The sequence below is a fragment of the Azolla caroliniana genome, unplaced genomic scaffold (genome assembly GCF_043228905.1).
Source record: "Azolla caroliniana isolate FFs.n. ecotype wild unplaced genomic scaffold, voAzoCaro1.0.p SCAF_15, whole genome shotgun sequence".
Classification (NCBI taxonomy): Eukaryota; Viridiplantae; Streptophyta; class Polypodiopsida; order Salviniales; family Salviniaceae; genus Azolla; species Azolla caroliniana.
In genome coordinates this window covers 18,644,458-18,656,853 of record NW_028230450.1, presented here as the reverse complement: position 1 = coordinate 18,656,853, position 12,396 = coordinate 18,644,458, and the positions used below count along the sequence as shown (strand labels likewise).

At 38.0% G+C, this 12,396-nt stretch overlaps 2 protein-coding genes across 2 annotated transcripts; both read left to right on the top strand.

The window, feature by feature from the left end:
• Positions 1 to 1,200: 1,200 nt before the first annotated feature.
• MCM3 (Minichromosome maintenance (MCM2/3/5) family protein) lies at positions 1,201 to 7,326 on the top strand. Its single transcript, XM_087331245.1, has 16 exons — positions 1,201 to 1,366; positions 1,791 to 1,903; positions 2,127 to 2,335; positions 2,444 to 2,574; positions 2,711 to 2,949; positions 3,284 to 3,520; positions 3,591 to 3,745; positions 4,338 to 4,546; positions 4,641 to 4,809; positions 4,896 to 5,095; positions 5,183 to 5,242; positions 5,621 to 5,713; positions 5,800 to 5,981; positions 6,301 to 6,441; positions 6,744 to 6,885; positions 7,015 to 7,326. Exons 1-16 carry the CDS (start codon positions 1,301 to 1,303, stop codon positions 7,069 to 7,071), a joined length of 2,403 nt encoding a protein of 800 aa, XP_087187371.1. The 5' UTR covers positions 1,201 to 1,300; the 3' UTR covers positions 7,072 to 7,326.
• A 992-nt stretch (positions 7,327 to 8,318) lies between these two features.
• LOC147854912 (pentatricopeptide repeat-containing protein At5g39350-like) lies at positions 8,319 to 11,656 on the top strand. Its single transcript, XM_087331763.1, has one exon. It carries the CDS (start codon positions 8,631 to 8,633, stop codon positions 11,208 to 11,210), a length of 2,580 nt encoding a protein of 859 aa, XP_087187889.1. The 5' UTR covers positions 8,319 to 8,630; the 3' UTR covers positions 11,211 to 11,656.
• Positions 11,657 to 12,396: the final 740 nt, after the last annotated feature.

The window sequence follows — 12,396 nt, the reverse complement described above, 5'->3', positions numbered from 1 at the left end:
CGAAACAAAGTTGTCAACATGAACAACCCATGGTTCCTTACCATATTCACAAATCTACATGTTTCTTGGACACCTAAGAAATGGGGCAAAATGCATATTTTATAAGACGTTTCCTCCTACCTCAAGTTTATCTCGTGTCAAGGCAAAATTATGACAAGGTGCAAAATTTATGTAGTGTTTGAGGAGCATCCAATATGCAAGGATAATTATCGTTTGGACCCATGACTTACTTATCGTTAAGTAATGTTTATGAGATAAAGTCACATGGTTACGTCTCAAAGTAAACTTCACAAAGATTCTCATCAACATTTAGAGTTGGTGTTGTGAACATGTGGTCAACCATCCGATTCGAGCCCAAAAGTGGCTTGTAAGGTCAAGTTTCATCACCTTTATATTATTTAGAAAACGACGTACTTAATCTACTTCAATTCTTGGTAAGGCTTGAATGCTTGATCTTTGGGAATGATTTCCAATAGACGATGCAACACGAGTTATCAAACATATTTCCTTGTTCACTTTCTCCTACCTTGCCTAATATTGCCTCTGAGTAGCACCTCAATTCCCTCCCAACCTTGCTTAGTTTCTACCTACCTTGTCCTTGCCAGTATGTCACAACATGAAGGATTCAGCCAAGACTCAATTCAAGGTCATCGACGAACAACAAGGGCGGAACATAAATAGATGGAAGCAGGAAAGGAGAACCAAATACTATTCTTTTAGGGTCCACAAAAGCATAATGCCGAACTGATCTCCGAACGAGAGAATGGGCCTTGTTGTGCCAGGGTTATTTTGAGCCGAATATGTATAGTGGTTGCCAAATAATAATGCATCTCTTCGTATAGCGCTAGTGGTTTTTTCGTAAGTGATTCAGATTAACCACCGGCTTTACAACAACCCTCCGAGGATGCCGGAATGTACACACATTCTTTTTCTCCTTCTCCTTCTTCTCCTTCTCCTTCTTCTATCATATCCTTTTCCGTCATACCTCCTTAAACCTTTGGCTATAAAAGGTGAAGCCGGACAGGAAACGCGTGTGTCCGGACATAAGATTGGCCACGTCGTGTGAAACCTGCGTCGGGTTTCCCGCCAAAATGCGTTTCCCGCCACCAAGCCTTCACTTCCTCTCTGTGTCTCTCTGTCTGTGTGTGTCTCTCTGATTCTCTGTCGAGAGGAGGCTGGAGAAGAGGGAAGGAGACGGGAGAGGAAGGTCTGATTCTGAAGAAGAACAGTGTTAGCCAAACCAGGCTCAATTCACTCTCTTTGCTACCATTCTGTTGAGTAGACACAGATACATCTAGCTATGGACATCGGCCAGGAAGCTCATCTCGCTCATAAACGTACCTTCATGGATTTCCTTGACCAAGATGTAAACATCTCTCTCTCTCTCTCTCTCTCTCTCTCGTTCTTCTTCTCTGTTTTGTACAACCGTTTTCCTTCTTTGACCTTATGTTCTATGATGTCTTGTTAGTCCTAGTTTCTTTTTTCTTCTTGTTTTGTTCTTCTGTAAACACAATTATAAATCTGCAGGTAAGGTTCTGATTTGGGTAATTCTGTTCTTTCATTGATCCCTGATTACTATATAATAGCTTACTGGTTGAATTCATGTAATTTGTTGATGTTATTTATCCTGTGAATGAATTTACTTACTGTTTTATTTCTATTATCAAGTAAATGGTTTTTTATTCCGTGTTTTTATTCTCACATCTAATCAGTTATTACCTTGTTCAATGGTTCTCTAATTTTGATTAATTATGGGGTTCTGACCAAATCTGGTCAAATGAAAAATGCAGATTGGTCAAGGATTGTATATGGATAAAATTAGGAGTATGATAGCGCAGGGGCGGCATCGTCTCCTTGTTGACCTGACTGACCTTCGAAATTTCAGCCATGACCTTACTCGCAGGTTTGTATAATTCAAAGAAGTTTTAGAAATTTTTTATATGTACGAAGAAAAGATTGATTCTGCATAAATATATAGACATAAAAGTGTATATATATGTATGCATATGTATACATATGTTTATAGGTACGGAATAACTATATGCATGCGGAGTAGCTACTGTTTCTTGAGAGTGTATCCATCATCAACTAGGCCTAGAGCTATATCAAAGTCTTCTATATTGCAGGTTAATGCGACACCCAAGTGAGTATATACTTCCTTTTTCTGAAGCATTGGATGAAGTCACCAGAAGTGTTGATCCCAAATACCTTCAAGAAGGAGAGGAAGTGCAAGTTGGATTTGAGGGTCAGTTTGGATTCCACAAAGTATCACCTAGAGAACTACTCTCACCATTCATTGGCACATTGGTGTGTATAGAGGGTATCATCACTAAATGTAAGAGTAAATTTCAGTGACCATTATATGCTCATATAAGGTAGATTTTATCAGGGTCTTCATCTATCCAGAAAAGATATGAGCATGGTTCTTGTATTTGAATTTCAGGTTCTATTGTGAGGCCAAAAGTTGTTAAAAGTGTGCATTTTTGCCCTACCACTGGTGAATTCACTTATAGGGAATATCGTGATATTACCTCCACCACGGGCCTTCCGACGGGGTCTGTCTATCCCACTCGAGTAAGCTTTTTTTTTCAAGAAATTCCATTTATCATTCTGATCTTAGAATGATTCAATCTTATTGTCTACCTGTAACTCCTTATTAATCCTATAATCAAACTGTAACTCACTTTGGTCCTACTTTTTTCTCTATCAGGATGATCAGGGGAATTTACTTGTCACTGAATTTGGATTGTGCAAGTATAGAGATCATCAAACAATTTCAGTGCAGGAGATGCCAGAAAATGCTGCACCAGGTCAGCTGCCCAGATCAATTGATGTGATTGTGGAAGATGATTTGGTAGACACATGTAAACCAGGGGATCGCGTGGCAGTAGTTGGTGTCTATAAAGCTCTTCCAGGGAAGGCTCAAGGAAGTGTTAATGGTGTCTTCAGGTACTGACCGCGATATCCTCAATACTTTGTTATTTATTTAACGAAGGGATATATGTGCAATATATGTGTATAGGTACTTATACGTTCCTGCTATGTCTCAAATGAAATGAAAGAGGATTATATCTGCCTTCTCCTTTTGAGGTTTCTAGTCTGAATTCATATATAGTTATCTAATGGCCAGTTATTTGTGACAATTTTGTGAGGAGATTTTCACCTTGAATTGAAAGGATTTGGAAGCATTCGATTTTAGTGTATTCAATTGGGATGTGTGTTTCTTTTAATCTATGAAGAAATCCGTTTTGGCTTTGTTATGCAATAAAATGACTGCTTTCAGGACTGTGATTGTGGCGAACAACATTGCTCAATTGAATAAAGAGATCAATACTCCTGTCTTTACCAATGAAGACATTAAGAACATCAAGAAGATTGGCAATAGGACAGATGCATTTGATTTGCTTGGAGAGTCGCTGGCGCCATCAATCTGTGGGCATTCTTGGATAAAAAAGGCAGTTGTTTTGCAGCTGTTGGGTGGTGTGGAAAAAAATCTGAAGAATGGAACTCATATTAGGGGGTAAGTACTGTGCTTAACACAATTGCATGTTTTCAAAAGGGTGGAAGTTAACCCAAGTTTCCTTTTTCAGAGACATCAACATGATGATGGTGGGAGATCCATCTGTAGCAAAGTCACAGCTCTTGAGGGCTATCATGAATATTGCTCCTCTTGCCATCTCCACGACTGGGCGAGGATCATCTGGCGTTGGGTTAACTGCAGCAGTTACCACAGATCAAGAAACAGGTGCCTCTACTGATTTCCTTTGAGATTGATAATCTTTTGAATTTTTGTGACACGAGAATTGTGATTGATATTAAGATTGATCTAGATTGTAAACTATGAAAATGTCTACAATCTCCTTTAGTTAATTGAGAAATGATTAATAAACACTAAATCCAAGGACCAACAGAGAAATAAATATATGAAGTGTTGGGGCAAATCTTGCCACCCCTTTTACATAAGCCCAAGTGCATGATTTGGTAAATTGCAATCATTAAAACAGTATGTTGGCTCTAAATAGACAACCATTTAACAAATATTCAATTATGGGCTACATACTTGCATGTGGATAGTAGAAATAGAGTCTTTACTTTTACATATCTGTTTCTACCTTCTGTAATATTTTTTTGAGCAGAGGATAATAATAATAAGTATATATTAGAAAATAATTGATGTTAGGATTGGCATAACACCATGTCCACGGTATTTATAGCAAGATAATTCACATAAGTGACTACAACCCCAATGCCAATCACATCCACAGAGAACAATAGATAATATAGTTTAATGCCAACATCTTTTGTAATCTAATATTTCAAACAATTAATAAATGTAGGAGAGAGACGTCTTGAAGCCGGAGCTATGGTTTTAGCAGATAGAGGCATAATATGTATTGATGAATTTGATAAGATGAATGACCTCGACAGAGTTTCTATCCATGAAGTCATGGAACAACAGACAGTTACTATTGCAAAAGCCGGTATACATACATCTTTGAATGCACGTTGCAGTGTTGTTGCAGCTGCAAATCCCATATATGGCACTGTAAGAAATTATCCTCAATGTCAAACCTGGATTTATTTACAGCAAATTTTCCATTGTGTAATTAATCTCGTTTGTTTATTTGTTACTCCTGCAGTATGACCGATCTCTTACTCCAACAAAGAACATTGGCCTTCCTGACTCTTTGTTGTCACGATTTGATCTGCTTTTCATTGTGCTTGATCAAATGGATGCTGAAATTGATAGGCAAATATCTGAACATGTGTTAAGAATGCATCGATATCGATCTGCATCTGAAAGTGGAGGTATCTTACCTATGAGCAATAAGCTGAAATATGGTTGACTTTTAGGATTTATTCTATACATGAAATCTCTGTTACTTTTCTGTTAGGGTTACTGGTCATGGATGGGTCCAGGAATGTAGAAGATGAAGAAGCAGAGATAGCAACAGCCATATTTGTAAAATATAACCGTTTATTGCATGGGGAAAGGAGAGGAAGACATGGAAAGCGTGAGACATTAACCATCAAATTCTTGAAGAAGTACATACACTATGCCAAGAGTAGGCATCAGCCAGTGCTTACAGATGAGGTTAGTTGAAAGCTTCTCGCTTTATAATGTAATGTGTATATGAATTTGAAACTGTCATTAAATTATTTTGGAATGTCTTGCCTCCAGGCGTCAGAGCAGATTGCTTCTGCCTATGCTGAAATGCGGAATTCAAGTGCAGAGAACAAGGTTACATTGCTTAAAAACATTTTAGTTTATGTGTGACATTTGGTGCACACATAGTGGATGATAGGTGTTAGCTTTTTAGGATTAATCACGGTTTGTGGTTGGTGATTAAGATTTAGGATTATTATTATTATTTACATTTCACATTGTAGTAACATTGGATTAAAAACTATACATTTTCACATCTGACATTGAATGACCAAGGAATTGGTGTTTGTGGTTTAAAGTTAAGGATTTTACACAATTTGTTTGTGTGCATGTGACATTGTAGGCCCACAAATTGATGGTCAGGATTTAAGGTTAAAACCATTCTATGCATTACAAATATGATATTGGGTGCCTACAGTTTGTTAAAATTCTGATTGAAACTTCATTATACAGGCTGGTGGAGGAACCCTTCCAATTACTGCCAGAACCTTGGAGACTATTATCCGTTTGTCATCTGCACATGCAAAATTGAAGCTCAGAAACCAGGTATAAAGAGAGCACTATTGGTGGAATTCTTGCTCCAATACTTTTCAATGGTTTTGCCTTAAGTGCACTATTTTTGTATACCACAGGTTTTGAAAGCTGATGTGGATGCAGCCTTGAAAGTACTGAACTTTGCGGTTTATCATAAGGAGCTCACGGAAATGGATGAAAGGGAGCATGAGAGAGAGAGAGAAAATGAAAGAAAGCGTCCTGTTGAAGACAATGGAGAAGATGGTGATGATCCTGAGGGAACAGAAGCTGGCCAAGAAAGGTACAGCTTGCTGCTACTCATTTTCTGTATGAACAAAGCAGTAAAGGCTCTTTTTTGTCTGTTAATAAGACATTACTTTCAAAGCACACTCTGGTGCATTTCAAATCTGAAACCATAACAGAGATTTTAAGCTGTTAAACATTGTTGATAATACCTGCAAATTTCCTGGTAAAGACACAAAAAGACTAGTAGGTTTCTAAAATTTACTTTAGAACCAAGCATCTCAAAACAATTAAAACTACCTACAAAAACATAGCATTAGAGTATGATAGTAAGCTGAGATAGCAATATAGGCAAGTCAAAGTTTGTGGTTTTGCAGGCAAACTGGGAGGAGGCAACGTCGACGAAGTGACGTGGGATCCCCTGGAAGGAAGAGAGTTTCATCAATTGATGTTGATACCGCTGAAGCTGATGATTCTATGCATCCAGAGAGTAGTGCTATTGAAATATCTTCAGAAAGGTAAAAGCACATTCCACACACACCACTATTAGTTAGTATAGTTTTTGTCAGAATCACTTATAAAACCCATATGTATTAAAGCTGTAGCTATTGTCTTCTTAGAATACAATTACCAAAATTAGAACTTGTTTATGATTGCTTTTGATGAGACCAAACAGTTGACTAGCTAGGTGTGCTCTGAAAGGTTCATTACTACCGAAATGTAATCTGTACATTGCCCTTTATGAGACCACTGTTAGTTAGCCACGATATTGAGGATAGTATTAAAAATACATTAACATTGCTTGTATGTGTATCTGCAGGGAGGAGCGTTTTAATGCTGCATTCAGCCAACATATGATGACAAATAGGCTAGATCAAATCAGTGTGGGAGCTGTAGCAGGTGTTGTGAATGCAGGGAACCCTAATCCCTTTACTTCCCAAGAGCTAGATGGGCTACTTGAGGTATTTTTTATATACGCGTGTGCTCAACTTGTTTTTTAAATGCCTCATTTTCTATTGGAGTTTTTAAGTTAAAAAGTCAAACCATTCCATTTCCAAGTTAATAGACATTGCTTCATTTGTTATGTGCAGAGATTACAAACAGCAAATAGAGTCATGTTGGCAGGGGATGTAGTGCATTTGGTTTAAGCGACAATCTCTATTTCTCTTCCCAATTGGTGTTTTTGTTTACCAATGATGTATTTTAAGATCTCTTTACTCTTTAACTTGGTCAAGGGATTTAGTAGCATGCAATAGAGAAATGTAATTGATTCTACCATGACATGACTAAGTAATTTGGCGATCTGTTTGGTGGAATATTTGAACTGACGATTGTTGTATCATTGCCTTTTTGGGGATACAAATAAATCGGTTGTGGGGTGTGCCTATGTTTGTTGATGAACACTAATTGGTGAGATGTTTTTCCAAACATCAAACTTAAACCCATTGTGAAAAACCCGAAATCCTTGTATTGATGCCATACATATAGAACGAACAACGTCAAATTGAGAAATTTGAAGGTTTTACAATCTTGTCTTTGTGTGTTCATGACAAGTTATGTTGTATGATATTTGGCCTTAGAGAACATGGAGGCTATAAATGATGGAACAGCTTTTGCTGTTCTCAAACAAGTGTCTCATCTTCTCTATATTGGCCTTGCTTGGATATGGAAAAGAGGCTATAACTGTAACTGGTTATCTTGTATGTGAGATGGTGATCATGTTTCATAGGCCGTTGTTGAGGAATACATGAAATGTTGGGTAGTTTATCATCAAAATCTCTTCCATTCTGAGCCGAGCTAAAATCAATACCAGCGGGGAGGTGGTAAATATGCTTTTGTGGGCCCTAAAGTAGATGTGTTTCTGAATAAATATATCCAACATGAATCACAACTGCACAAATATATGACATTTTTAATCCTAGGAGTAACCGACACATCAATAAGAAATAATGAATGTGGAGTTTTAACGGAGTATGTTGTGCTAATGGAATCTACCCATTCCAAATGCAACACCATTTTATGCTTAAAATCTCTATCAATCATTCTCAGGAAATATTGAAAGTACTAAAACAAATTGAGAAAATATTGAAAGTCTGTGGCGTAATATAATGTCTAGTTGATGTGTGCACCCAAGAAGATGTTCAGTGAACTTACTATATGACAAGGAAATTGAAAAACACGGTTATTGTTAGGATTCTGTATCTGTTTCTTTCACAAATTGGAGCGTTGGAGTCCGTCACATTAGTAAATTCAAAGTGGATCAGAACTGTACAATTCCATTTTATGGATTATAAATGTTGTTAATACTGTTGAATCGATGGATGTGTCTTCCACTTATGTGTTTGAATGCCCAGCGAGTGCATGATGCATGATTAGTTGTTGATGGTAGATGACACACACATGCATTCAGAAGTTTACAGAGAAAAATGCCATACTTTGGCAAGCAACATGGTGTTGCCTAAAAGGACACCACGTTCTGGTCAAATGTGCAGATTGTGCACATGTGAAATCACACATCATGACTCTTATAGAAACCGTTTTCATTGAGAACAAGAACGAGGCATGAAAGGAATGAAGATTGACGAAGAAGCTTCATTTTTATGGCCTGGGCCCAAGCTCAAGCTTGGAAGCTTCAGATTCGAAGGTTATTCATACATATATAGGCAAAGAAGATAAACAAAACAGAGGAAAACATGATAAGGATCAAATGAACAATGAAGATCAAAGAAGAGGGTTCATTTTTGTTTCCTTACTCAAGGCGTGTGCTAAGAAGAAAGATCTCATCCGTGGAAAAAGACTACATGATGATGTTACTCGAAAGGGTTTGCTTGAAAAGATCCCTTATTTGGCAGCTAGTGTGATCAATATGTATGCAAAATGTGGCTTTCTCACTAAAGCACAAGAAGTGATTGAAGAGCTCCATGACCCCAATATAGAGTCTTGGAATGCACTAATTTCAGGTTATGCCAATCAAAACCATGGATCCCAAGCTATGGATTGCTTCAAAAGGATGAAATGTGAAGGTATCTTTCCAGATGTTGTCACTTTCACATGTATCTTGAAGGCATGTGGCAAAACTCGAGATTTAGGTAAGGGCAAAGAGATCCATGATGAGATTGTCTCTAGGGATTTGTTAAGGGAGGATGTTGTGCTTGGCACTGCTATGGTGGATATGTATGCGAAATGTGGTATGCTGTTGAGAGCGCAAATGGTTTTCGATCGTCTTCTGGTTCGGAATGTTGTTACTTGGAATGCACTTATTGCTGGATATGGCCTTCATGAACAATTCCATGAAGCTTTAACATGTTATGAAAGGATGCGAAAAGAGGGTTTCTCACCTGACATAGTCACTTTCATTTGCATATTGAAGGCTTGTGGATGTGTTAAAGGAGGTATCAAGAAAGGTGAACAAATTCATGACGAGATTGTGACTATGGGCTTGCTCGAGAAGGATGTTGTGCTTGGTAGTGCATTGGTGGACATGTATGCTAAATGTGGTATGGTTAGAAGAGCACAACAAGTGCTTGAAGAGATTCCGATTCGGAACATATTCTCTTGGTCTTCGCTAATTCAAGGATATGTCCAAATGGATCAAGGCCAAGAAGCGTTGAATTGTTTTGATAGAATGGAAAGTGAGGGTCTCTCTCCGGATGCGATCATCTTCATTTGTGTGTTGAAGGCATGTAGCAAAACAGGGAAAATAGACATAGGTGAAAACATTCATGCTGAGATTGTGAGGAGAGGTTTGTTGGAGAATGATGTCGTGCTTGGAAATGCTTTATTGGACATGTATGCCAAATGTGGAGCACTTGCGAAGGCAAAACGAACGTTTGACGAGTTCTCTGTAAGAGATTTGGTCTCTTGGAACTCTCTAATCACTGGATATGCTTCGCAAGGTCGAGTTGATGAAGCATTATTTTATATTGAAATGATGCAAATTGAGGGCCTCTTTCCAGATGCAGTCACCTATATCAGCATCTTGAAGGAGTGTGGAAGCACACAACGTATTGACATGGGTGAACAAATTCATGATGATATTGTGGATACAGGCTTGTTGGAGAAGAACGTTATCCTTGGCAATGCTCTTGTAGATATGTATACGAAATGGGGGATGCTTTTAAAAGCACAAGAAGTGCTCGAAGATCTTCCTTTTCGAGATGTAGTCACTTGGAATGCACTTATATCAGGATATGCTCAACAAGGGCAAGGTCATGAAGCACTTACTTGTTTTAAACAGATGCAAAGTGAGGGTCTCTCTCCAGATGCAACTACACTTGTTTGTATATTAAAGTCATGTGGTAGTCTAGGAGCTATAGTAGAGGGCATACAAATTCACGAAGAAAGTGCACGTAGTGGGTGGCTGTACAAGGATATTACGCTTGGCAACACTTTGATTGATATGTATGCAAAATGTGGATTGATTTCAAAAGCACAAGAGGTGCTCGAAGGTCTACCTCTTCGAGATGTTGTCTCGTGGAATGCATTGATTACAGGATATTCTCACCAAAGGCAATGTCTCTCAGCTTGGAACTCTCTCACACGTATGGGAAATGAGGGTTTTTCTCCTGATTTGGTTACATTTATTTGTATCTTGAGTGCTTGTGCCAACATGGGAGCCATAGACAATGGCGAACAAATCCATGATCAAATTGTCATGAAAGGATTGCTCGAAAAATATGTCATGATTGGAAATGCTTTGATAGATATGTATGCCAAATGTGGCTTTCTTGGAAAAGCACGGAGACTTCTCGAAGAGCTTCCTATTCGAGACATAGTGTCATGGAATTCATTAATTGGCGGGTATGCACAACAAGGACAAGGTCACGAAGCACTGAAGTGTCAACAACAAATGCAGAATGAGGGTTTCTTTCCGGATGAGGTCACATTTGTGTGCTTTCTGAGTGCATGCAATCACTCTGGGCTATTGAATACAGCCCAAATGCTCTTTGGAAATATGGTAGAGAAATATGGTGTTACTCCGAACTTGGAGCATCATACATGCATGGTGGTTGGTTTTGCGTATGTGGGACATTTCGATAAGGCTATATCTGTGATTAAGATTATGCCATCGTTTGATTATCCTCCAGTTTGGATTGCATTATTAAGCGCTTGTAGGAAATGGGGAAATGTGAAGCTTGGGAGATCAGCTTTTCATCAGGTAATACAATTAGATGAAGGTCTTGGAGGAGCTTATGTGCTCATGGCTAACATCTTTGCAGCTGCTGGCATGCAAGAAGATGCAAAGAAAGTTGAAGCCATGAGACTTAAACATGCTGCTTTTGAATAATTGAACACAATCATTGCATATGCAGAGAGATGTAGGGAATATTGATGATTTTTTTCTATAATTGATATTATTGCACATGACCCAGAAGAGAAACAACCATTGAACATGAAACGTGAAACCTGAAACCAGAAACATGCCTTTCTTCATGTGAAACCCACAATGATATTCATCTCTTTACTAGAATTGGCATTTGGCTCACATTGGCAATGTAGTGATTGAAAACCTTTACACTATTGTTCTGAAATTCCTTACATTTGGGTTTGCAATTCATAGATGGTTTGATCCATAGCCCTGGTTAATAATTAAATGCATCATATTGATTGTATGTTACATTGGATAGATCCGTGATTGGCATATTCAAAAGTTTACCTCTGAACATTGGCATGATTCCTAATGGAAAGCTAATTTAGTTTGATTTATCTCTAGCGATCTTCAGTTGTTTCCTTATGCCTTAACACCAATTACTTTGCCCAAGAACTACATGTCATATCCATGTGCACTAGTTAAAAGAAGTTTAGTTTCTGTGTTCATTTTACTGATGGCCATGTACCAATTGGAAACCTTCACCTTGTATGTGATACTGTTTGAACCTTGCAGTTGTTTCCTACAAATTCTACTATCATGAGAGAAAAAAACTATACATGGTATAATGTACAGCTTGTGATTGTGTTAACCTAGAATGTGTCTGTTAATCCTACTGTCTACATGCTGTAAGAATTTGACCTTGGATTTTCACTCACTTAGAGTTTCTGTACCAATTATATCATGCATTGTTAACAACGTGTGGATGGAAATAGATGGCAAATTGATCAATCAGGGTGTTCTAGCCATGGAACCATGTCCAACCACATGTGCGCTTCAACTATATACATAAGCTGCATTGAATTGCATGATCAGAAATAGGACTGATGTGAAGTCTTTGATCATTTGTGTTCTTTTTTTATCTTTGTGGATCATTTGTGGGTTTTGTGATTAAGTTTACTCGTTGCTATTTGGGGTTTGTGAGATTTAAACATGGCATTGCATGCATCTTACAACATTAAGATTATGTTTCAACATGGCATTGAGCAGTGGGTCCTAATATTTCATTCCTTAAAAAAGAGTCTTTATATATCTGTTTGAGATCACGCCTACAAATCTAAAAACAAAATCGAATTTTTAGTTGGAGGTCATGCATAATTCATAT